At 38.2% G+C, this 27,974-nt stretch overlaps 1 protein-coding gene across 4 annotated transcripts in view; it reads right to left on the bottom strand.

The window, feature by feature from the left end:
* Positions 1-27,974, bottom strand: part of arhgap24.L (Rho GTPase activating protein 24 L homeolog) — a 366,864-nt gene that overhangs the window by 63,857 nt on the left and 275,033 nt on the right. For all 4 annotated transcript variants that reach the window (XM_041591276.1, XM_041591277.1, XM_041591279.1 and 1 more), the window contains one exon: positions 10,142-10,264. In XM_041591276.1, the coding sequence (XP_041447210.1) occupies positions 10,142-10,264 (123 nt within the window). The remainder of the gene's footprint in view (positions 1-10,141; positions 10,265-27,974) is intronic.

The following is a 27,974-nucleotide window of genomic DNA, read 5'->3' on the forward strand; positions in this document are numbered from 1 at the left end:
CACTGCCTTCATCTCACATGCCTCACAGGAATTATCTGTCACAGCTGGAGCTCTGCATAATAAAAGATTTTCATTCCTTATTATCCACTGTCCTTCTACTCCTGTGGTCTTGGGGTTGCCCCGGCTTCGTCTCCACAATCCAACCATCGATTGGATCAAAAGTCAGACATCCAATTGGAGCCCTCACTGCCAGTGGTATTGTCTAGCATCCAATTCCTTACAGAAGATGTCTTGTGCTTCCTGTGCTCACCTGGACTTTGGTGATTTATTTTGTAAAAAGTCTGCAGAGACCCTTCCCCCTCATCGACCCTACGATTGCCCCATTAATCTACTCCCCGGCACCATGCCTCCTCGTGGTTGTAAATATCCGCTTTCACCATCTGAAACAAAAGCTATGAAGGACTACATCCAAGAAAACCTTCAGCGCAGATTAATTCGTCCTTCCTCTTCTCCAGCTGGGGCCAGCTTCTTTTTTGTGGAGAAAAACGATGGCAGTATACGACCTTTCACTGATTATCTAGGCCTCAATAAAATCACCTCGAAAAATCGTTACCCGCTACCTCTAATTTTGAACTTTTTGATCAACTCAGAGGGGTCTGTCTATTCACTAAATTGGATCTCAGGGGTGCATACAATTTAATCCGAATCTGGGAAGGCGACGAGTGGAAGACTGCTTTCAATACTCGTGATGGTCATTATGAGTTTCTCATAATGCCATTTGGGCTCTGCAATGTGCCTGCAGTCTTCCAAGAGTTTGGCAACAACATTTTCAGAGACTTACTTGGACTTTGTGTGGTTGTTTATCTGGACTATATCCTCATCTTTTTCAAAGATCTGGATGAACACAGAGTCCATGTTCGGGACGTCCTCTCTCATCTAAGGAAGAATGCACTCTTCGACAAATTAGAAAAATGCACATTAAAACCTCTAAGATCCCGTTTCTGGGTTACATCATATCCCAAGTAGGCTTTGAGATGGATCCAGCCAATTCTCCACAATTCGAGAGTGGCTACTAATACCAGAGCCATACAAAGATTGGTCGGCGTTGCCAATTATTATAGACAGTTCATCAAAGGCTTTTTTTCTAGAATTACTCCAATATTGGCCCTCATCCACAAAGGAGGGAAACCTAAATGCTGTATCCCACAAGCCCTGGAAGCATTTAAGTAATTGAAAAAATATTTTTCTTCTTTTTGCTTCTGATCCAGATCCTCTTCTCCCCTTCTTTTTTTTGAAGTGGACACCTGATGTGGGTGCTAAGATTGTGGCTGCATTGTTTCCTATTGGCACAATCCTATTGGCACAATCTTCTGCACCACCCAATACCCCGATTGGAGTGGCCTATGTACCACCTGATCTTTGTCACCCTGTTCTTTGTCAATCAGACAATTCCAAACAAGCAGGCCATCCTGGGATCAGGAAAACTACTGATTTGTCTCGTCTTGTTTGGTGGCCTTCTATGTGGAAAGATGTCAAAGATTTTGTATCTTCTTGCTTCATTTGTGCCGCTTCCAAATCCTGTCATTCCTCTCCCAAGGGACTACTGATGCCACTACCCATTCCTTCTTGACCCTAGACTCATTTAGCCGTGGACTTTATTGTGGATCTTCCATCTTCTCGAGGTTACGTAGTCATTTGGGTAGTAATTGACAGGTTCAGTAAAATGGCTCATTTCATTCCCCTCCATCAATTCCCCTCAGCATTGGAACTCTCAAAATTATTCATCCAACATATTTTTCGCCTACATGGCTTTCCCCTGAAATTGTTTCAGACAGAGGCTCTCAGTTAATTTCTAAATTTTCTAAATCTTTATGCAAATCTCTCAATTTATCACTTCAATTTTCTTCAGCCTATCATCCTCAATCCAATGGAACCGCGGAATGAGTAAATCAATCACTTGAATAATTTTTAAGATGCCATATTTCATTGTGTCAAGGTGACTGGGCTGAACTCCTTCCTTGGGCCGAATTTGCCCATAATAATTCACTACATGCCTCTTCTGAGATATCGCCTTTTTACTGTGTATATGGTCAACATCCTTTGGCATTTCCTCAAGATTTACTCCTCACCAAAGTACAGATGCAGCCACTTTTTTTTGTAGGTTTAACGCTTTGTACCGCTAGCTAAGTAGCAGCAAGCGAGTTATCTAGAGTTGCCTCTGCGCGTTTATCGCATTTTCCTTTATTTAAACTTGTGCAATACCAGCTGTGGCCACACGCCATATATTTCTATAGCTGCTTACTCCATGACTTGCAGACAGAGGATATTCCATTAACTGGCAATCTAATCCTAAACTATTGCAAAGAAATGGCCAATCGTTCGTATTGTGGTAGACAGCATGCAAAATGATTTAACTATGTGTGAAACACAAGTTCAGGTGGAGACATGTAGTTCTAAGAAGTTTTATGTAGGGATGGCATTATATTGGCACACGTTAAGCAGTGCTGGATACACAAAATACAAGCTGATCTGACCTCCAAAAATATTAAAATGTAATCTGCACTTACATATTAATTATGCTGCCTCTATTTGAATAAGATTGCAGTGTTCCACAGATTAAATATTACTGAATACTTTTAAACTGGAAAAAAATAAGGCAGATTTGCTCTGTAGCCTACTGGTTAGGAAAGGGGATTTGGATATGAAAGGTCATTGGTTCAATTACTGTTGTTACTAAAATAAAAAATATTTTTTTTTAATTTTTTAATACTTAACTGTATATTATTAAAAAATGTAAGTTTTTCATTATTTTTTACAGTTTTATTTTATTTGTAACAGTTTACGCAAAAGTGTGCTATGGAGAATATGCATTAATAACAACATTACAGTGCTTTTTTTAATGCCACTGTAATTGTAAAATGAAAAATTGAGTTTACTAGCATCAATTCTCTCGCCTAGCCTGTGTTCACTTTTGCTTACCATGTCAGTGGCGGAACTACCGGGGAAGCAGGGGGTGCAATTGTACCAGGGCCTTTCAAAGGCCTTTCATTGTGTGACCAAAGATTTAAAAGTCCTGATGTGGGAATGTAATTCAGATCATTTAGGGCAGGGGTCCCCAACCTTTTTCACCTGTGAGCCACGTTCAATTGTAAAAAGAGTTGGTGAGCAACACATGCATGCAAAAAGTTAATGCGGATGCCAAATAAGGTAAACCTGGTTTTTTTTCAACCATAACTTGCCTCCAAGTCTGGAATTCAGCACCTGCCTTAAAGGAACAGTAACGTCAAAAAATAAAAGTGTTTTAAACTAATGAAAATATAATGCAGTGTTGCCCTGCACTGGTGAAACTGCTGTGTTTGCTTAAGAAACACTACTATTATTTATATAAATACGCTGCTGTGTAGCAATGGGGGCAAAAAAAGGAGAAAAAGCTCAAGTTACACAGCAGAGAGCAAATCAACTCTGTCTGTTTAATGGTGTTATCTGTTATCCATTAGTTAACCTGTGCCATATAGCCGTTTTTCAATTTCCGCCATTGCTCAAACATAGTAATGTTTCTGAAGCAAACAGATCAGTTTTACCAGTGCAGGGCAACAGTACATGATATTTTCATTACTTTAAAACACTTAAATTTTTTTGTGTTACAGTTCCTTTAAGGCCACTAGGAGCAACATGCAACGGGTTGAAGAGCAACATGCAATGGGTTGAAGAGCAACATGTTGTTTACGAGCCACTAGTTGGGGAGCACTGACTTAGGGCAATGGCCGACGGGGAAAATTCAGGAGATTTGTCACCTGCGATTTATTTTGATGTAGCCTCGGGCGACAGATGTCCTGAATATGCCTCTCAATTGCCAGTAATTGAAATCACTAGCTACTCCATGCTACTTGAACTGGGGACATCAAGAAAATTATATTCTAAACTATTCTCCTGTCCTTTTTCTTGACTAATTTTCTTAAATAACCACAGTGGAGTAACTACAGATGAGTTTCTTAGTGGAGAGTGGAGGAGTAACCTTGCTCTGAGACTCAATACCAAACACTGTTTCATTACACCATTTTATGTAATGATTTATTAATTAATTAATGTGAAATGGGCCTATACTCACATTGTATTTATTACTTCATAAAGCTACTGTTAATTACATTAATGAAATGAACTGCATGAATAAAAACCATTTCTTATTCCCTTCACAGTCTGGATGATTTGCAAATTGTTTTTGTGTCTTAAACTATGAGATGGTTATGAAGTAGTAATTCCTTCAACAAGTACCATTGGACTCAGTAGCCTAATGGTTAAGGTACTCCTATTTGAAACTGAGGGTCATGAGTTCAAGACCTATAATAGACTTTATGCAATATGATTTACATATCCTAAAATTTCAAATTCAATATTATATGCCATAAAATATAGTCTTTAGTGTTTATTCTTTATATTTTATGGCCTATAATATTGAATTTGAAATTTTAGGATATTTAAATCATTTTGCATAAAGTCAATTATAAGTTTTTGAAGTCATGACCCTTTGTTTCAAAAACTAGCACCGTAACCATTAGGCTACAGAGTTCAACAGAAATCATTCAAGAATTAGCACTCCATAACCATCTTAGAGTTTAAGACATAAAACCTATGTGACAAAAACGATTCACAAATCATCCAGACTATGGTACACAATAGTAATTAAAGTTGGAGCACTGAATTGGCAGGTTTCCCAGACCCAAATTGATACATTTATAACATTTACTTTTCTGCATATGAAACAGTTTAATGATGTCACTTTCTTCCTGTAGAGGGCAAAGTGTACCATGCACAACCTGGTGTCCATTTTCAGTAATGCGCTGAAGGAAACTCAATTAAACCTTTTGTTGATCGTCAAGGCAACGTGGGGAACTGCATGCAGTGCGAATAGCGCGTCTATCCCATTTAGTTACAGCGAGCAAGCCAGACAAACCAGGCTGGCGCTATCTGTATCTACGGACAATGATCAAGTGTCCCACATGTCCACAATCTGGCAAGCTACTAAGTCCAACCTGGAGAAAAGTTCTATTTCTCAAAGGTCTTATGCCGATATGAAGCGCTCTCCTTCTCAGTACTCTCTTGGAGACAAAGTTTGGCTTTCTACCAAGAACATCCACCTCAAAATTCCATCTTCTAAGTTGGGGCCCAAGTTCATTGCTCCTATTCCCATAATTGAACTCATCAATCCGGTGGCAATTCGACTTCAGTTTCCATCAGAGATGAGGATTCTGTTTGTGTTTCATGTATCCCTTATTAAACCTCTTTTCCTGCTCCCATAATTGTAGATGGTTATCAAGAGTATGAAGTGGAGAAGATCTTGGACTCTTGCTTTTCCAGAGGTTACCTTCAATACTTGGTTGAATGGAGAGGTTTTGGGCTGGGGGTATGCTCCTGGATTAAACATTCAGACATCCATGCTTCACTTCTTATACAGAGGTTCCATAAGCAATTTCCTTCAAAACCCAATCTTGGTGGTACTCCATGGAGAAGGGGGCTACTGTAAGGAGCACTCATCGGCACTCCTTACTCCACAAAATGGCAGCAACCAGGGGAACGACGTCAGACGTCGGTGCGTCAATCCGGGCACAGCGTCAAAACATGCGGCGTCAACGCATAATGTCAGCGTGTGCGGCGTGACGTCATCACACACATCTTGGCGCAAAATCTGCCTATAAAAGGACTCCAGAGGCCTACAGTCATTGCCCAATCATAGGTTCAACCTGGGTGTGTTATACTACTTTTTGACCTCTGATTCCTGATCTTGACCTCGGCCTGTTATATTGACTAAGAACCTTGCTGCATGAACTGACCTTTGCCTGGTTTTGGCTACTCTACTTCTTAACCCCTTGGATACCGTGAACTGTATTGGAACCCGCTTCTTCCTCCTTGGTCCGTAACTTCAACCTGAGCCTTTGGGTCCTGACAGGTAATGTACAGAACCAAAATTAGAAAAATGTTGTCTCTGTCCAAATATTTATGGGCCTAACTGTAAAAATGAGAAGGTGGTGCTAAAAAATAAGGGGGGAAAAGGGGAGTTCTTTAGCAATTGTAAAGAGTCCAGCAAATTAATTGTAAGAGTATGCTATGTTATTGCCTGATCAAGTTAATGGGAACACGTTTAAAATCTTGTTGCATGACAATTTTATGGCACAAGTTGTTGAGGAGCCAACCAGAAAAAATGCTATTCTGGATCTAGTGCATACTTATTTCAAATAGTGTATACTTATAGCAAATGTGCAAGTAATTGAACCCCTGGTTAATAGTGACCATAATGTTATATCATTTAATGTCTGGTGCAAAAAACAAATATACACTGGGGCAACAAAAACCATGAATTTCATAAAAGCTAATTTTAGTGCCTTTAGGGCTGCCATTCAGAGCATTGATTGGGGCATTATGTTTTCAGCTAAAAACACCGAACATAAATGGTTGTCATTTAAAATTATTTTAAATTGTTACTGTTCTCAAATTATTCATTTAAGGAGTAAATGAAGAAGCACTAAGAATCGAAGTCCTTGATACTGATACTAAGCACTTGATACTGTACCCCACAAATGAATGCTTTCTAAACTGTTGGGCTTAATAAAGTCATTTGGATAGGAAACTAGCTACAGGATCAGGAACCAGGGCCGCCATCAGGGGGGGACAAGTGTCCTGGGCCCGGGCTTGAAGGGGGGCCCGGCAGGCCTGCACTTTTCGAAGAGCTGGGCCCCCCCTTGACAGCTCCGAAGCGGTGCTGCTCGATCGAAGTCCCGAATGGCTGAATGCGGAAGTGCCGAGCAGACGAAGTCCTGAAGCCGTGGAAAGACCCGAAGTCACAAAAGGAGCCGACGCTGAAGTCCTGAAGCGGCGAAAAGACCCAATGTCATGAAAACAGCTATAATTGAAGTCCTGAATCCACGAGTTCAATTCTACTGACACCAATGTGGGTTTTTTTGTTTTTTTTAATCCCCTGGCTCTCTCAGGCCTTCTTTATAGTGAAAAAAGATAATTTATTTATTCCAACTTTCTTAGCACTCCAAAAACATTAAGTGCCATAAATGCATGTTAAGAGAAAAAGAACGAAATATTAGCTATATAGGCAAAGAGAGGAATTACCTGCATACAAATGAGACACATTTGGTCACCTTGTTTGTACAAACATGCATACAACGGCATGCCCCTTCAAGGCAGTGTCCATTGCGTCAGTCCTAAACTAGTTTAAAAGCGATGTATCCACATCTGCTACTTAACCCTCTCAAATGCTGAGCTGTTGGACAGCCCTTAAAGGGGTGGAAATAAAGGGATAGCTATCATTAAAAGGAGAAACCACCTCAATATATTATATAAACATACTTAGCAGTAATGCTGCTCATCAAAATTTGCTTGTATACTATAGGATGAACAGCATTACTGCTAAGTATGTATATAATATATGGAGGTGGTTTCTCCTTTTAATGTTAGCTCTCACTTTATTTCTGCCCCTTTAAAGAGATACTGGGGCTTATTTATCAACACTGGTCAAATTTGCCCATGGCCAGTAACCCATGGCAACCAATCAAATTGCTGCATTCATTGTTCTACTTGCAGCAGGCTTCAAAAAGCTAATCACTGATTGGTTGCTATGGGTTACTGCCCATGGGCACATTTGCCCAGTGTTGATAAATGAGCCCCACTGACACCATAAATTAAACTCTTTTTTACATCTTTCATAATATTGCCTTTGAAAGCAATTTATACTTTGCCATAAAGTATTTGCACAATGCTTTTACATTACTGATGCCCCATGTTCCCGTATGAGGGGGCTGCCATATTTGTGCAGCAGGAGTCCGTTCGCATTAGAAACTTTAACTGACAGGCTGAGATTGGACAGTCAGGTTGGCAAAACAGTCAGGTTTAGAAACTTGAACTAACAATTGCTTACAAAAACAAACCTCTCAGCAAAAAACGATCAACATGACATATATATAACTTTGTACATTCATCTTTTAAAAAGTACTTTTTTTGTGTCAGTATCACTTTAAGGGCTGTCCTATATATATATCTATATATATATCTATCTATATATCTATCTATATATATATATATATATATATATATATATATATATATCTCTATATCTATATCTATATCTATCTATATATATATATATAGGACAGCCCTTAAAGTGATACTGACACAAAAAAAGTACTTTTTAAAAGCCGGCCGCTACCCACGTGGCGGCCATGGGCGCCGCCATTTTGGGAGCGAACGCCGGCAGGGAAGGACGCGCCGCCCGGAGCTCCTGGACCTGCTCCGGACGGCGATCGTGACAGTCAGTCACAGACAGTCCTGCTGGGGCCGGGTCACAGGGGGTCGCACTGCTGGGCTGGAAGTCAAAGCTCTGCGGGACAAGAGTTCGATGCTCAACGCTCTCCTTTGATCTTCGCTCTCCAGTTGCTCCCTCTGTCTCTGCAGGGCTCGCAGGGTGCTGGGTGTAAAGGGGAACATTTCTCCAGCCATTTTATGAGGGATTTTGATGTTTTCACCCCGTCGGATCAGCAGTGGCATCACTATGCGTCTGTGCTAGAGAACTGTGTCCTATTTATAACCTGGCCCACACTGATCCTTCTCAGGGTAAGCATATTTTTGCAGTGTCATGTTCCTGCTGATGGAATTATGGGGAGGCTCTTTTAAATAGTTTTAGATAGATTTCTATGCCATAAAACATGATTACACATTTACACATTCACATTTTGAAATCTGACATGGGGCCCCTAGGCTTATACACGAGTCAATACATTTTTCCAGTTTTCTTAGGTAAATTAGGTACCTCGGCTTATACACGGGTCGGCTTATACACGAGTATATACGGTACATTGGATCAAAATATCCACAACTTATAGTAACTGTATTCGCCAATGAAGAAATGGTATTTGCTTTTTCTAATCCTACCTCTTAAAGCAGTGAATAAACATTCATTTAATAGGTAAATTAATATTTACATCAAGCAGCCAGCTTAATGAAGTTGATGAGTGAGACAACCTGAATTCAGCACATTTGTGCATCTGTGAAGTATCATATAAAATGTTCCTCCTCAGTCAGGGTTGGACTGGGCCAGCGGTACACTGGGCCCCCAGCTGTTGTGGGCCCCATCAGCGAGTCCCGCTATTGGAGCTGCTCCTTTGACCTTCCTCCCGGTCCACGGCTGCGGCCACGAACAGGGAAAAAAAGTATGCGGGGGGGGGAAGGCTGCAGATGGCCTGTCACGTTTTTGCTGCTGGGGCCCCAAAGCAGCAGCCCTGGTGGGCCCTGGGCCCCCCAGTCCAACCCTGTACTTAGTACATTCAGCACCCTACCATGCTGTATTATATTTTCATGGGAATACAAACAAATCAGGCTTGGTATCGCCAGAAAGAACCTTTCTGACCTTGAAAAGATGCCAGCTTAATAAGAAACTGTATGTACTAGAATATCTATCATACAGCTATTTTATTTGTAACAAAATGACTTTCTACTGAAACTTTTCATAAGTGCAATACCATGTTTATTTTGATGTCTCTGTATTAATTAGGGATGCACCGAATCCACTATTTTAGATTCGGCTGAACCCCCGAACCCTTCGCAAAAGATTCAACCGAATACCGAACCGAATCTGAATTGTAATTTGCATATGCAAATTAGGGGTGGGAAGGGGAAAACATTTTTTACTTCCTTGTTTTGTGACAAAAAGTCAGCGATTTCCCTCCCTGTCCCTAATTTGCATATGCAAATTAGGATTCAGATTCAGTTTGGCTGGGCAGAATGTGCAAATAAAACACATAAAAAACTGTTTTCGCCTTTACTAATTATATTATTTTAGTTCTTGAGCATGAAACGTAGTTGTTATACTTATAGATACAAGTGTTTCATCATGCATTCCCAGCAATGGCTTTTGCTTACATTCCACTCCAAGGAAACACAAGTTAAATCAACCTATGCTTTGCTATGTGTTTGTACTAAATTCTCCTGAAAATGCTTGTGAGAAAGACTGTTTATGGAAGTACAAAAAAAATCTTTAAGAGTTTCAGATTTGAAAAACCGGTTTCCTTACCCTGCTGGCCCTCTACATGGTTTACAGGGTATGTATATACCGTATATATAAAAAGGTAAATGTGTAAGGTAAAAAAATAAAAACATTTTAAGGGTATGACTCAACTAAATTACTAAATAATATTTATCATACCTCCTCCAAATGGTGCCCATATAACTCTGCGGATGGACCTCACCCAGTCTTCCATGTCATTTTGGGTGCTGGCCATAAGAAGGTAGGTCTCATGGTTTACAGTCATCCGCTCACGGTCCCCCCCTGTGAACAAACAAAGAAAACCAGAAATTGATCTTCCTTTAGAACTATAAAAAATATGGTTAAATCTCATTTTCATGGGTGATGTGGTTGTAAGTACTGTATATAGTGAAATAAATCATTAACTGTATTACTATTATTATCCTTTATAATTAATGTCATTAGCAATGCATAGCACAATGCAATTTTAATAATAAAAATGGGATCAAAATATATTCTGAAGAATTCTGTATAACCGTTCTTTGTTATGATTTTTTTCTGACTTAATTCTTGTGGAATAATGTTACACATGGGTTACAGCACTAGGTCCAAGAACTCTGGATGCATCACCCAAAATTATTACCATTAACAGCTGGGCAGTACTGAGAAGCCAAACCAAGCCAAACCAACTTATCTAATGCTGATATTAGTCCCCTGACTAAAAGTGCATCTCCCTCTATATGGTGCATAGTGCCAACTGACAAAAAAGATTTATGCCTTCACTATTTTTCAAGTCCCATCATTAGCTATCACTGGTAGCATTGTCATTTTCTTCTTTAAAGGGGTGGTTCACCTATAAGTAAACTTTTTGAATGTAATATAATGGCCAATTCTAAGCAACTTTTCAATTGGTTTATATTATTTATTTTGTATAGTTTTATAATTATTTGCCTTTTTCTTTTGATTCTTTACAGCCTTCAAATGGGCGTCGCTGACCTCATCTAAAAAGCAAATGCTCTGTAAGGCTACAAATGTATTGTTATTGCCAAATTTTAGTTCTTAGTTTCTAGAAAGGTCCTCTCCTATTTATATTCCAGTCTCTTATTTAAATCAGTGCATGGTTGCTAGGGTAATTTGGACCCTAGCAACCAGATGGCTGAAATAGCAAAATGGAGAGCTTCTCAATAAAAAGCTAAATAACTCAAAAACCTTAAATAATAAAAAATGAAAACCAATTGCAAATTGTCTCAGAATATCACTCTCTACATCATATTAACAGTTAACTCAAAGGTGAACAACCCCTTTAAAGGAGTGGTTCACCTTTAATTTAACTTATAAATAATTAATTATAATTAATCAAAAAAAATTAATTGAGTCTGGAATGCCCAACTGCTGCATCCAAAATGGCCCATGGTTGCCATGTGGGTCATGACATCACATTGAGACTTGTGCGAAAATTCAAAATAAATAGACACTAAAGACATGGGTTCAATTATAGGTCTTTCTTTAAAAGGTTCCTGGGTGCTCCTATATACTTTTTCTGCTTGATTCACAGCTTTTTTAATTCCTGCTTTGTTCCTGACTACAATTCCTCACTGCCTCCCCTGACTTTTTCTGCCTGGATATGACCTCAAACCTTCGTTAACTCTTTTGTTACAGTGATATATAGCTTCCTCCTTGGTCCTAACTTCACTGACCAATGGCCACTGGGCCTTGACATTAAGGTTTTTGTTCAGTACCTCTCTAGCAGCAAGGGTCCATTTTTTTCTAACAACCAGGTCATAATATTAGTGAGAGACTGCTTTTTTCACTCAATATACTGCTACACACATGCCCTACATTGTTAGAGGACCTCCTATACACTATGCTACAAATGCTTTTTCAATAGAAAAAAAGGCTCCCATGTTGCAAGTTTCTTAAAAACATGTCTGTGATTTTTGACATTACCTCTGGTCCACTGGTAATGGTATCTACTACTACACTTAGGGGGAAATGTAATATGTTTCATTAGCGCAAAAAACCTGCACAAAGATGCTTGTGAATGTTAGTGACCATGTTTGCATCCTTTTTGATTGATTAAAGACCTCGACTGCATCGCAAAGTTTGCTAGCAAATAGTTTTTGCGAATGTTTGCATGGATGTAATAAAATTTCACAATAGCAAAACCTTTTTGCAACAGAATATTCATCAAAAATCCAGAGCAGGTGTTAAGGCTAAACAATTGTTTAGCAATGCTGAAAATGCACAATGTAATATTCACCAGCAAATGATTTTACATTGCGAGCAGTGCTAAACATTTTAATTACATTAATTAGTAACTTTTGTTGTCTGTAGTTTATATATTACTACTACTATTTATCATGGGTCGAATTTCTAATTCATGTGAGTTTTTTAAACGTCCTAAACTCCCATAAATTCGAAATTCGGCCAATCAAAATGATTATTAAAAACAAATTTTTTAAAGTCAGATGAATTGAATCGACCCAAAAACTAAAGTCGAATTATATTCGAATTATAAAAACTTGATTCTAATTATATTAGAATTATAAAAACTTCATTACCAGATTGATCCCTGGACCTCTACCATTGACTTATACAGTAATTCAGCAGGTGTTAGGAGGCGGATAATCAAATTTGAGTTCTTAAAAGGCAAGAATATGATAAATCTCAAAATTCTAATTTGAATTCAAATTAAAACTCAAATCGAGTTTGGATAATTCACAATTCAAATTTGAGAGTTTTAACCAAAAAAATAGAAAATTTGATTTCAAATTTCCACTTCGAAATAGTTCAGTGTGAAAAAAAAAACTGGGTAAATAGATAGGCTGTGCAAAATAAAAAAATGTTTCTAATATAGTTAGTTAGCCAAAAGTGTAATATATAAAGGCTGGAGTGAACAGATGTCTAATAAAACCGCCAGAATCCAACTTCCTGCTTTTCAGCTCTATTACTCTGAGTTAGTCAGCGACTTGAAGGGGGGCCACATGGTACATTTCTGTTCAGTGAGTTTGCAATTGATCCTCAGCATTCAGCTTAGTTTCAAAAGCAACAGATATGACCCATGTGGCCCCCCCTCAAGTCTCTGATTGGTTACTGCCTGGTAGCCAGGGTAACCAGTCAGTGTAAACCAAGAGAGCTGAAAAGCAGGAAGTAGTGTTCTGACTGACATGTTATACATCAAATCACTCCAACCTTTATACATTACATTTTTGGCTAACTATATTAGAAACATTTTTTATTTTGCACAGCCTATCTATTTAACCAGTTTTTATTTTTACACTGAACAATTCCTTTAATAAATCTGCCCCTGAATGTGGTAGTATTCATTCTTACAGTAAAATAGTACACAACAATACAAACTGGAGATTATGCAAAATATATATTAAATCTATAATTTTACAAAATGTTGCCATTAGGATCTCATCTTTCCGCTGTGGGTAATACCTGCCTGTATTAATTTTGCATAAAAATATGAAAAAGGTTTTTTTTAGCTCTGCTGTGTGTATTCCCGGTTCAGCCCACTCGGCGTAGTGTCTATGGGTAGTTAGTGGCAATTACATGTACAAATAACTATAAAACCAATGACAATTTGTAATTAATGTACAGTATATTGGAGAACTGAAAAAATCAAGCAAAAGTTATTTTTGAATGGAGGCAGGTGATGATAATGCATTCCGTTTCACACATACTACTTAGCATCATATTTTATTTATATTGCATATTATTTAAGAAAAGTGTCTGACATAAATATTTTTTGTAATTGGAAATTAAGGTTTTTTTTTTTTACTATAAAATTTTTCCATTTTTCATGGAATTTTTCAAGGTATATTATACCCGAGAATGCAAAAAGCCAAATCCGAAAATACTCCATCTTCAACCTGTTGAGGTCCTGTAGAAGTCAATGGCAGAGGTCCTATTTGCAAGATATTATGGTCTGCACTGGGTTTCGTATGATAATCCGAACATTTCAGGTGTTTCCGCTGATTTCAAGGAAAATGCAGACATTCAGGCATCAAATCTAAAAAAATCTTATTTTTCGTGTGACAATCATTAAAAACTGTGTTTTTTCCCGATCCGATTTTTTCATGGATTAATGATAAAGAAGGGGAAATTGTGGATTCTTGTTTGGTCAGACTTTTTGTATTTAAAACATGAGAATAATTTGGATTTTGATAATTAACCCCCTTGAAGTTGCAAGTCCAAGAAGGTGCTCACAAGCAAGGAATGGAAATATGGCAGTGTGACCCTCTAAGAAGATTGCCAGTTGATTTAATCAGTTTATCAGTAGATTTCACTTAGCTTTTATCATTTCATCTGCCAACAAAACAGCAATTACACCTTTAGTTCTATACTTATGATAACTTTTATATCTACCAAAGGGGTTGTTTGACAGCTTATATAGTATGGGAGAGGCATGCAAAAGTTCAGTTCAGATCAGACAATTTACCTAATCCATACCAGTATGTTAACCATATGCAATTCTCCATGTTTATTTTGTATAACACTAGATTTAAAGTATGTGGTTAAGGTAGTCTCTCCCAGCCAATTTTAGTCAAGCTAACTACATTATAAACATGTTTTTTCTTAAAGAAAACACAAAATACCACAAATGCATTTTGTTAATGACTTACAAGCTATGGAAGTGTATCAAAAAGTGAAAATAGATTAAATGAACAATAAATTAGTATAAACAGTATATAATACAGTACAAGTTACTTCGAAAAAATTAAATCGTTTTTTTTTTCCCTCTTAAGTTGCTGTTCAGAAAGCCAGATATCTTGATTTTTTAACAGTTTTTTACAGTTTAATACATTTATTTAAACTAGTGATGAGCGAATCTGTCCCATTTCACTTCGCCGAAAAATTTGCAAAACTTTGAAAAAATGAGCGAAACAGTGAATATTTTGCAAAACACATTGAAGTCAATGGACGTTTTTACGTGTGAAAATTTTCGAAGTACACAAAAATAGCTTGAAATTTTAATTTTCAATTTGACCCTTGATAAATCTGCCACTAAGATACCATATCATGTGTATAAGGTCTGCTAGAGCATGTTGGCATTTAGAACATTCTAGAGTTAAATCGGGATTACGTTTTAATATAAGTAATTTAGCTGGATCATTTTGTCTTTACTGCTAATAACCCCATCAAATGTTGTATCAAGAATGTCCTCCCATATCTCTTCTGTAATCTGCGGGATATCCTGTTGCCATTTGGACCTCAGCTTTCCGCTGTGGGGTGCTACTTGCCTGTATTAATTTTGCATAAAAATATGGCAAAGGTTTTTTTTTAGCTCTGCTGTGTGTATTCCCGGTTCGAGCCATCTCTGCGTAGTGTCTATTGGTAGTTTCCCGAATTGGGCTTCCCAAGCGTGCCTTAACTGCAAGTAGTGAAAAAACATGTTGTTGGGGAGTGGGAATGTTTGCTTAAGGATTTGATATGATAATAGCTTGACTTCCTCTGTCACATCAGCCATATACTTGATATTATACCTTGCCCTCCGGTATACTACGTAAGTGGTTTAATTGTGGGTTGCCCCACAGTGGGGTGTAGCACAAGCTATGTTGCTGTGGTTTTGGGAAGAACTGGAGAGTTGTCTGCCAGACCTTTACCATGGCTTTCATTAGTGGAGAGCACTTTTTAGTGTATTTTGTGCATCAATATAATGCGTTTTTGAGCTCCTCCAGGGATCCCAATACCTGGGCTTCTAAAAGTGTTGCTGCATTAGATAAATTTGGTGTTGTCCATTGTCATGCCACTGTTATTTGTGTTGCCAGGTAGTACAAATAGAGATTTGGCACCAAATCAGCCGGGGCTTGTCTAAATATATATGTTAGTTTGGGGAGGATCACCATTTTAAACAGGTTAAACAGATTAATACATCCCATGAGGGATAGGAAAGTTCAAGAGTCAAGAGAGAGTTTATTGTAATTTCATCCATATACGTTTGTACAGTACACAGTGTGGTGAAACAACATTCCTCTAGGACCATGGTGCTACACACAACATAGATGTACCAGACAACAGACAAAAAGTGCAAGTGCAAAAATATGCAACTCCTGCAAGACAGCATAGTGCAGGGACAGGACAATACTGTGCACACTCAGCAGATGTAATATGTTAAGTAAATAATGCTAAACGCCAGACATGATGGGTGTATCATTGTTATATGCTAGTAGTAAGAACATGATAAAGAACATGATAGTGCAGATGTGCTCATAGAGAACAATTTTATCCAATGTCTATTTATTAATACAATGGTGTACAGTGGCTGTGTAATGTTGTGGTATATAGTAAGGTCAGTGTGAGCCCAAGCTTCAGTCCTTACAAACCCATATTCCTAGATATTTAAAGGTCTCCACCCATTTTAGGCCCTGTTGATGTGAGGGGGAATTCGGTGGAAAAGGGTCAATTGGCAAAGGTACTGATTTGGACCAGTTGATTTTCAATCCTGAGTAGTTTGTATGTGTATTAATTAATTAGGGCAAGTGGTAGGGCCCAGTCTGAGTTGGCTAAGTACAGGAGTGTATTATCTGCATACATAGAGATTATCTATTTTTTTGGACTTATTCTCAACCCATCCTCCTTCAAGGAGTGTTTAATACGGCTCGCCATGGGTTCCATAGCAATTGCAAACAACAATGGTGATAGGGGGCACCCCTGCCTCGTACCTCTTTTGATCTGGAAGATGTTAGACACTTTGGTGTTAGTCCTGACTGGAGGTGATACAATTCTTTGACCCATTTTATAAAGTTGGGGCAAATTCACATTTGTTTCACTGTGGCCCAAAGGTATTCCCATTCCACTCGAGTCTAAGGCCTTTTCGTTGTCTAGTGATGCTACTACTCCTTCTAGCCTTCTAATATTTGTGTCAGTGGTCTGTCCAGGCATAAAACCTGTTTGGTCTGGGAAGATTATAATGGAGAGGTGCGCTGCAAGTCTAGAGGCTAATACCGTCACCAATATTTTTGCATCAGCATCAGCATTGATTAGAGAGATTGGTCTATATAATGAGCATTTAAGGGGGTCTTTCCCTGGTTTTGAGTTTATTACACAAAACTTAAACTTGAATTAAACAGTTGTTTGGGTTTGATAAGTTATCCCCTGAGATATTACTACCCTTAGGGCTACAGTATTCTTATATTATTATATGCCTCATCCTAATTGTCCCGATGGCATTGTTACCTGTCCTGAGGTTTGCCATAGTGTTATTGTTATTTCCAATATTGTTTCAGGGTCTTTCTCATGTTAAGACAGTTCAGTTGTATTGTGGCTGTGTCAAACAAATGCAGTATTGTCTTTGGTGCTGTGCAAGTGGGATCTATTCAGATTCTCAGGTTAAGTCCCTTTAGTTCAGTCCTGTTGTGGTTATCTGTGTGGCCTTGTCTCCAACCAGGAGATGGCGTCCTCAGGGGAGGAGAAGAAATGTGTTTTTCCGTCAGCTCCAATTCTCAGATGGGCTGGGAAGATCATGGCATAGGGAATCTGCTTCCGACGCAGTCTCACCTTTATCTCTGTAAATTTGGCCCTTTGCTTCTGTACATTGGTGGAAAAATCAGGGTATATTGATATTCTTTGGTAATCATGCATGAGTTTGCCAGCTTTCCTCGCTTCAGCTAGTACTGTGTCTCTATCACAGTAATTAAGAAGGCGTGCTATAGTGGTCGTGGCGGTACCCCTGGGGGAGGCGGTCTGCCTGGTATTCTGTGTGCCCTTTCAACTGCAAAGGCCGCTCAAAAGGCTGTTTGACCAAATTTATTAAGCAGCCATTGTTCCACGAACGTATTATTTGAAGTAATTGCCTTTAGTACTTCAGCTAGAGTTGGGTCAGTGACTACATTGGGAAGTGCAGGGATGGCAGGTGTAACTCATTCTGCCTCATCTGTTGCCTGCATAGTTTTATTTTGTGGTTCTGGTTCCATACCTTTAAGAGTTTGTTTGGGTAATGGAGTCCTTGCGAATTGTGTGAGTTTCTGCATGGCTCCTTCTCCTTTCCCCTCTGCCTCCGAGGTCGCCATGTTTTGGAGCTGTGAGAGGCGCCATCTTGGGACTCCATAGTGTGGACTGTAGTTTTCCCCCTTGCATCGTATCTGACTCAGCTTCTCCACACCTTTGGACTTCATTCGCTAAGGATATAAATCAGGTCTGGGTAGTGGTTTGGATATATACTTTCAGGGCAACCACAGGATAATTCACCCCGTGCACAGAGCTCTCTAGGTTTGCTGCGATCGCCATGCAGGCCACGTCCCGCTCATCACTAATTTAAACAAATCTCAGCAAGAGCCTTGACTTCTAATGAGCATGCTATAAGCACCTAATATATATCAACTTAAGAGCTAGATTAAATTCTATGAGAAAATGCTATTTTTTTTAAATTAAATGTTTTATTGTATTTTGTAGAACAGCATTATCAGTTATCACATCATATTGCTTAGAATACCATAAATAAAAGGGGGGAGGAAATAAGGGTGGGTCAACAAGAACAACAGTGAGATTCAGGCATTTGAACTAAGACTCAAGTTTACTTTCATAGCATCTGGTAAGTGGCGACTGGGATGTTAGGTTTACTTATTAGTTCGGGAGATCAGCTAGGGTTCATACCAATACTCTGTTTGTCATGACATTTTTCATGCATGTAGCGCTAAGAAGAGTTGAGGGTTGTTTTCCTGTGCCAGCCAGGGTAGCCAGATTTTATCACAGGCTTCCATATTCTCTTTAAGGAGATGGGTTAGCTTCTCATTGGTTGCAATGTGTATTACTTTTGCTTTCAGAGTTGCAAGAGGCAATGGGATTTTTTTCCAATGACTGGCTATTATAAGTCTGGCTGCCATTAATATATGCTGGTTCAGTTTATGCGCTTCATTGGAGAACTTGTTAGGCTTTTTACTTAATAATAATGTAAATGGGTCCTTGGGGAATTCAGTGTGGAGCACTCTTGAGAGGAGGAGAAAATGTTATTTTATGGTTTATCACATGAAAACGTATAGAATTGTCTGTTTGTAGAATAAGCGTAATACTGCACCTATAAACAGGACATCTTTAACCCTTCCACTGCAGCTGGTTTGGTCATTCGTGAAATTTTATTGCCAGACAGTTTTTGAACATTTTGTGCTCTTTCAGTTTTGGGGCCTTTCCTGGGGGGGAGTTCCGTTTACGCAAGTAAACAATATAAAAACTAAGCTTTTAAAATATACTAGAATTTTGAAGCAATTCTACTTCTGTAAAAAGATATGGGGGTGTGACGTTAGGTATCACGAACCCAGAACAAACCCCATGGTCACAGCTCACAGTTCTGCCTATAACAATCGCCTTTTGATTTGGGAGGTGCCCTCCGCTACTCGGATGCCGCCAGATCTTAGTGTGAGAGGAATAAGGAGAGAGTTCTGGGTGAGCAAGGGAACTGCACGTACAACAGGAATGGAGATTAGAACCAAATCAGGTGGTGCAGTACCAAATGGAGAGATAAAGCGTAGTCACAGGCCGGATGTGAATCAAAACAGACGGTGCAATACAGAATCAAGAGACATAGCGTAGTCGGGGTCACAGGCCGGGTCAGAATACCAAAGTATCAGGTTCAGGATAGGATTCGAGAGAATGGTCAAAAGTACACGCTAGTGTCAGGACTGGCAGCAGCCAGGAACAGGCACAGGCAAGGTCAAAACACAGAAGATTCACACTAGAAACAAACAGGAACTACCAAAAATAGCCCTACATTGGGCAATGAGTAACTGCCCAAGGCCCCTCTAAATTTTCAAATTTCACATCAAGTGGTCGTCGCTAGCGAAAATTCTCAAGAAATCTCATCCGCAGGGACATCGCCACTTTACTAACAGGTGTAGATGACAATTCGCAAATGAAAGAGACCGTCGTTGGCGCAGTTTAGCGCCCTAATGCCAAGTGAACTATCGTAACTCTGCAAATTCACTAATGTGCGAATTTTACAGAACGTTACTTCGTTCACCAGAGTTTCTTTCACCACCTTAGACCAGGGTGAACTGATAAGATGAAGCTTCCAGATGAATCTTATGTCTGTGACATCATATCATGTATGCCAGAAACTCATAAACTCAGTTTTTAAACTATTAAACATTTTTTTGTTAACATTTTTTTCCCAACGATTTGAGGGGCATGCCACATTTGTTTTAGAGTTGATTCCTGTCTATGGCATTAGAGGATCTATTTTGTCTTTATTTAGCTTCCTTGGACATGTGTAATAATAAGTGGCCACCAAGCATTTGCACCAACATCTCCAATAAAGCAGTCTATATGACCTATATGTACCACCCTATTCAAATTGACCTTAGTGTAAGAGTACTAGTTTTTCAAGGCAGAATTGAATGCTAGAAAAAGATTGCTAAGAAATGCTTGTGCTGATGAATTAACGCTATTGAAACTTTGCCACGTTCGGCTGCTGCAACTTCGCATTTTAGTGAATTATTGTAATGGTAACGAATTTATGCCTGGTGAAGTGGAGCGAACTGTGGTGGTGCATTCGCTGGCAAAATTTGCCCTTTAGTGAATTTGCCCCATAGGCTTCTAAATGTCAAAAATGTAAAACATTTTTTCCATAAAATATAAACAAATTTAGTAGAAACTATTTATTTTATGAAAATACAACTGATTTGAAAAGTCACATGTCTACTGAAGGTGCCAATATCAAATATGTCTAGTTTTATGGAGATTTCTTGTATAGGTCAAAAATGCCCAGCACTATGCTACCAAATTCCAAAGCTCTGCTCCAGAAACCTGCATACTTTAGATTTCAATGACAAAAATTCCACTAAAAGTAGGTTTACCCTAGCAAACCATACATTTTTGAGAAGAACAGAGAACAGATTTGGACACATTTAAAATAAGTAAATTTGTCTTTCTACTACAAACTACCCAGTCAACTTTACTAAAGTTACAGGGTTTTATAAACTTTCATAGCAAAACGTTCATTTTGCAGCATTGTATCTCTCACATATCATTAGGTACAAAGATAAATCACATTAAACATGAAGGCCAGGAGTCCGCTTTTATGTCTCTAGGGGCCCAAAATAAACACACCCTTTATGATCATTCATTTCTGCCATTCCAGCTACTGCAAAATCAACATATTTACCATATTTTATGTGGGTAAAACTACAATCATATAAGTTCCCTCCATAAAGTCACATTCCAAAATGTACCTTGTGCATACTAATTTGATGGCGTATCTTTACACTAATTCATAAACACAACACCGGATTTACTTGTGGCAAAAGCTCCAAAAAAAATATGTCTTTCTACTCCAAAGCACCAAACTGCAAAGTTTTACTAAAGTTGTAAATTTTTATGACATTTCTAAAATTCATCTCAATATGTATACATTTACCATACTATGTGGTAACAATAAAAGGGTAATATAGTAGCTGAATTAATAATTGTTTGGCAGTACTTTGGAAAGGTTCATTCAAAAGCAACTTCCGATGGAATTGTTGATTGTGGGCTTTCCTGTTTTGGTTAGCCCCTATTTATTGAACCAAGATTGGGCAGCTAAACACAGTATGGACAATTGTTTTGGTTTTCTCAGTATGCTAAAAACAAACTGTGTTCTGCTAGTACTATAAACTGCATTATGTCAATGTGATTTGAACAAATTTTCCCATACCCATTGTAGTTTCATGCACCAGTAACCAGTGCAAGCACTGAAATTTAAATCTAAACTACTAAACTAGTCACATACTTAACACCTATACACACAGGGAAGTGCCCTTCAGGGAGCTTTAATTTATTTTCCACAGTGACTTGAATAACTGTTATGTGTGTGTAGAATATTTATATGTTTGAAATAGATGTCACATGGCCAAAGAAAGGCCAAAACAATTACTGAAAACATAGTTGAAGAGCAAAAAAAGGGAAGTTAAAGCTATATCATTAACATCAATGCATGTTTTTCTTTCTTTTTTTTAAAATTTTACTAATGACCCTTAAGAAACACCAGTGGAATTTTATGTGAAATAACTTGCAGGTTAACATTCAGCAGTTTCTACCCATGCTGCAATGATATGACAGCTGATTATGCACTTTATACTGCATTGTTTTTTTGTGTTGTTGTCAATCCTGCACTATATAATGACCTTTATCACATCAACACACTATTTGACTTCTTTAATTGGTTTATTATTTAATTGTTATAGGAAGCATACATTAGCTGTAGGAAAGCATAGGCATTGTTATAAACAGGTCACACCTACCTACCTATCTACCTCTGCCCATTTGCTCACAGGTCAAATGGGTATATTACCCTGGCAACATTCAAAAAATGGAAAGAGGGATGAAAAGTTGTGTGAAAATTATTTGAACACACCCATTTTATGGCCAAAAAAAATCCTAAGAATAAACTGATTCAAACTGTTGCAAAGTCATATGCATTTGTGTGAAATATAGGCTCACACTCACTTGTCACATATACATGCAAGGCAGAAGCACCAAAAGTATTTTTAGCCAATAGTAAAGCAGTAGCAGCTGCACACCCTAAAACATCTTTCCATGCATCTTTTTTTTTTTTTTTTTAGTTTTTAGTAAATGAAACGTAAAAGCAGGAGTAAAGAAACCCCATATTGCTAAAGCAAGAGGTAGTTGCAGAATGAATATCCAGGAGGGACAGGGGGGGGGGGGACTACAAAGGAGAACAATTCTAAAAATGCTGGGGAATTGTTTGTACTGTGGAACACTGACGAAACTATAGGGCAAGTGGACCCCGGTTCGCAGGGTCCGCTTCCTTCATAGCAGTTGAAACAAATGTGTGTGAGTGGGGGTGGAGGGGGGCGACAGGTTAGGGAGCAGTGCACTCTGGACCCCTCCAAAAATTTATAATGCAGGGGGCCTAGCCAGTTCTCATTTCACTGCTTCAAAAGACAAGTTGTTTATATATGTTAAAATGCAGGTTAAAAAAAGATACACATATATTAACCCTCTGTAGCATTTGGTTTGTGTTTTATATCAAAAAAATTAATGTCAATGGAAATTATTTTTCCTATTATTATTATTTGTTTAATGCTTTTTCTTTAAATAAACATTTTTCCATTGACATTTCTAAACCCTTTTCTGGCTGAAAGCTCCAAGGTTTGTGCACCTGCACACTACACAGTTTTTTTCAGAAAATCTACCCGCTTGAACTTCTTTATCCGCTTCTGGAATAGTTTGCTTTAAATTTGAACAAAAAAAAATGAAAACAAGCTCTTTTTAAAATCACTTATTTTAAGTGTCTCCGCTGCAATTCAGCATTAGCTGCTCTGACAAAATGACTTTCCAATAACAGCTAAAATATTGTATTTCTAATGTTATACGTTTGCATCCTTATTCTGTTATATCAATACAAAAATTTAGTTGCTTTCATTTTTTCAATTGTTCTTTGTGAAATGTTTCAGCATAGCATGGCCCACTGTTTTTTCTGTATCATCCAGTGCTTGGATTCCTGTAAATGTTCTAAAGCATCTTTAAACTATGAAATCTTTTAACTGTATATAACAGCCAATACAAAACAGAAACAAGGAATGCGTCAGCTAAAATTAGCACAAATATTTTTTTTCATTCTAAGATACCTTTTGATATCAGTTCAAACAATGACTAGTTGTGTGCATATTGTCTGATTAACCAAGCTGACTCACTGTTCACTTAGAAGCCTATAGGGAAAATTCAAAAATATGTGAATTTGATTTTTTTACCTTCCATGTTGTACAGAGGGAAGTTAATCATTTCTTAGACATTGGCATTCAGATCAGAACTTTGCCTCCTGCATTATTTTCAAATCTTCACTCACTGCTAAAACTGTGACCTGGATAAGATTCAAATGCAGCCTTCCAAGTGGGATGAAGCAGGAACTGCAGACAATGAATTCCAAATCCTTCCCAAGCTGGTGTTTACATGGTTGGGTATGACAGGCACACAGTCACACCCACATGTTCTTTGCAATAACAAACTTTGAAATATTCCATTGCTTAACAATATAGATTTCCAGAACTAGAACAGATGTAACTGTGCTAATCGTTTTACAGAAACAAACACACGAGTATGCTGAGGATACAAGGTAATGTGGTTATGTGACAGATTTATAACATAGTAAAAGTGCTTTTTCAGCAGGTTGTTTAAAAGCCAACCTTAGCTAGCCTTTGCACTAAACAGCACTGCCTGTTGACCAGAAATGGAGCAGGAGTGTACAGGGGATACTGCAGTTAGGGGCCCCATGGCAGAGGAGGACACCAAAAAGAAAAAGCATTATGTGCCATTGAAGGGGTGGGGATATGCGGGTGGAGTTTCTTGCATAACTGGGTAATGTCCGGTGTAGATCAAGGCTGTGACCATGCATGCTAGGGGATTTTTTTTGGAGCTTAATTTTACTTGTTAACAGGGCCCACCACCCAGGGTCCCAAGTGACCCAGATTATCTCCAAAAACGTACCAGTCGGTTAAACATTTATTACATTTGGTAGGTGAAATTAGAAAAATAACAGCATAATGAGCTTGTGAATACAAATGTAACCACAAAAAAATAGACCTCAAATTCATAAAGACATAGTTCTCCGTTTATGTAATAATCCTCAAGATTTTATCATGAAAAGGAAAAGAAAAATGTTTTCTCTAATTCTGGCAACTAATAAGCAAGAAGCAGTAGTTATAATAGTTATTCATTATCTCATAGGATGGCATGGGCTACTAGACCTTCTAGAAATGTTGTGACTATTATTACAATGTACCACAAGTTTTATTCTTTTGGCATATGTCTTCAAAACCACCAGTCCCATCTGTTATTGGCTTTAATAGAAGCAGTCTGTATCATTTATTATAAGGGAAAGCACCTACGTATAACTGCTCATGACCACCTGTAACCCCTTTAAACATGGCACTTATTTTGTCAATGACGTATTATAAAAAGGTGTGTAGTTTTTCTCCTTTTCCAATTTATTGTTAATTGACAATGAGGGAACAGCTTGTCAGTGCAATTACTTTTGGTCCCTTGAAAGGGGGGTGACGACATATAAAATGGCTAAACCATTCACCCAGTTGAATGTAATTACCGTTAAAATAAACTGAACCAGAGCCATCACTTGGCAAAAAGCTTAAATAACAATAACCTCAATAATGTTTAAATATTTATGGACATAACTGTAAGTGCCCAATATAATACATTGATTCAAGCCTTCAATGCATTTATCTGGCGAGAGTAAACTAGGCAGACAATCTAACAGGTATCGATACTAAGTTTAGCATAAACAAGATGTGCAGAAATATTCCAAGTGTGGGAATTCACTCAGATGGTCCTTCTCAAAGTAAAAGGCAACAACATTCAGGCTAACTTTAAACAGAAATCCATCTGTTTTATGCATAACGAAAGGTTTTCAAGAGAGAAGTCATCAAATACATTGCATAACAAAAGTTACATTAACCAGAACAGACAGGGTTCATTGGAAGGCTTTCTGCAGCATAGTTCTAGCCCCACTAAGGGCAGTTATCCTATATATAAATATATATATACTAGCATTTCCCCCCTAGCATTTTCCTCAGCATTTTCCCCAGGTACTGTGCGTGTGCATGTATTAGATTGCTTTATGAGTAATATACTTGATTGCAGAAAGAAAAAATATCAAAAACAAATATCAAAACAAGTACAGCTTATTTTAATTGAACATCTCTGTATTAAGCAACCAATATTTCAGTCTCAAAAACCCATTGACGTAACACAGTATTAAATAAAAGACAACTTCCATAAGTGCTGTTGTTCGGATATACTTTTACATGATTTCTTGCTTATTTTCTTAGCTGTCATGAACTATGTGATAGGGGGGCAAAATATAATATTTATAACTTGAGGTGGCCTTTTGGCAAGGTCACCAAATGAGCAGATCTAGCCCTGATTTGGCAACCCACATTCTGGGCCAAATCAGCTGATCATCCATTGGTGCAAACAGAGACCTGACTAGGAATAGGACTGCATGCCAATGTCCATGCCAATGTCTTTCTCAATCAATTTTCTAGGAGATAACTTATGGGAAGGCCTGATAGCAGGCACCAACATGGGCAAATAAGCAGCTAACTCGGTCTGTAGAGACTGACTGGCTCTGCCCATATTAAACTGTTTGAACAATGCATGTGCATGTAAAGTAATTCAGCTCATTTGAAATTGCAATGCATTTGTTGTACATTGAGGTGTATATCTTGACTTAATAAAAACTGATGTGCTGCTACAATCCTAGATTTTATTGAAGGTGCCTGTAACTGTAATATGTAAATAGTAAAAAAAAATAAAGCAGGAAGGGGTTGGGTTAATATCAGAGGGGGTCAGCTGGTTGATGAAAACAAAAAAAAAGATGAGATTCTGAACTCATATTTTTCATGTCTACACAAATTAGGAACCAGTTAATGAAGGTTTCTTTCTTAATAGTCCAGATTCTAGTAATACAACTAATGATGCATGGTTCACACACAGGAAAATTCAAAAGGGACTCGAACATGTTAAGATAAACAAAACTCCGGGGCCAGATGGTATTCATCCCAGGGTACTTATCAAGCTTAGCTCTGTGATTGCCAAACCTCTTTACTTAATTTTCAGGATTCATTGAGGTCTGGCATGGTGCCAAGAGACTGGCGAATTGCTATTGTGTATTTGTACCTGGATAGAGAACTGGCTAAAAGATAGATTACAAAGATTTGTGGTAAATGGAACATTTTCTAATTGGACCAGAGTTTTTAGTAGAGTACCGCAGGGCTCTGTAATAGGTCCTTTGCTTTTCAACTTATTTATTAATGACCTGGGGGTAGGCATTGAAAGCACTGTTTCTATTTTTGCAGATACTAAATTGTGAGAACTATAGGTTCCATGCAGGATGCTGCCACTTTGCAGAGTGATTTGACTAAGTTGGAAAACTGTGCAGCACTGGCAGTGTGTTGGGAATTTCCTTAACTGAGAAGGATCTAGAGGGTTTTGTAGATAACAAGGTGTCTAATTCTGGGCAGTGCTATTCTGTGGTCACTAAAGCAAATAAAGTACTGCCTTGCATAAAAAATGGCATTAACTCAAGCAGGGAAAAATTGGAGTATGCAGAGCAGTTCTGGACTCTAGTCCTTTAGAATAAATGAGCTGGAGAGAGTGCAGAGATGTGCAACTAAACTGGTTAGAGGAATGGAAGACTTTAATTATGAGGGTAGACTGTCAAGGTTGGGGTTGATTTCTCTGGACATAATTACACTTTACAAATACATTAGAGGACATTATAAGCAAATAATAGGGGACCTTTTTGCCCATAAAGAGGATTACTGCACCAGAGGCCACCTCTTCAGACTAAAAGAAAAGAACTTTCATTTTTAAGCAACATAGGTGGTTCTTCACAGTGAGGACAGTGAGGTTGTGGAATGCACTGCCGGGTGATGTTGTGATGGTGGATTCTGTTAATGCTTTTAAGAGTGGCTTAGATGATTTATTGGACAGATTTTGGGGTATATTTATCAAAGTGTGAAGTTAGAGATTGCTGCAGTCTGCTATCATGAAATTCCACCACTCTCCATTCATTTATATGGGATTTTGAAAGGCGTATTTATCAAAGGATGAACTTTCACTTTCACCCATTGATAAATACTCTTTTAAAAATCCCATAGAAATAAATGGAGAGCGGTGGAATTTCACTATTGCGGACTTTGGTGATCTCTAATTTCACTCTTTGATAAATATACCCCTTAATATCAAAAGCTATTGTGATACTAAACTCTGTGGTTAGTATAGATATGGGTATATATAATTTACAGTATGTGAAGGTATGGAGTGGTGTGTGTATGGATGCTGGGTTTTCATTTGGAGGGGTTGAACTTGATGGTCTTTTTTCAACCCTATTTAACTATGTTACTAACTATGTAACTGAGGAAGTCTTCACAGAAAAAGAAAACAGGAATGCTCTATGGGAAGAAGGGGTGCAACATTAGTTAGAGTTACTTGCAAAACAGGTGGTGAGTGCCTAGAATAGTTTACCAGATGCTTTAGGATATTCAGTAAGAAAATT

Source organism: Xenopus laevis, chromosome 1L (genome assembly GCF_017654675.1).
Source record: "Xenopus laevis strain J_2021 chromosome 1L, Xenopus_laevis_v10.1, whole genome shotgun sequence".
In the NCBI taxonomy this organism is placed as follows: domain Eukaryota; kingdom Metazoa; phylum Chordata; class Amphibia; order Anura; family Pipidae; genus Xenopus; species Xenopus laevis.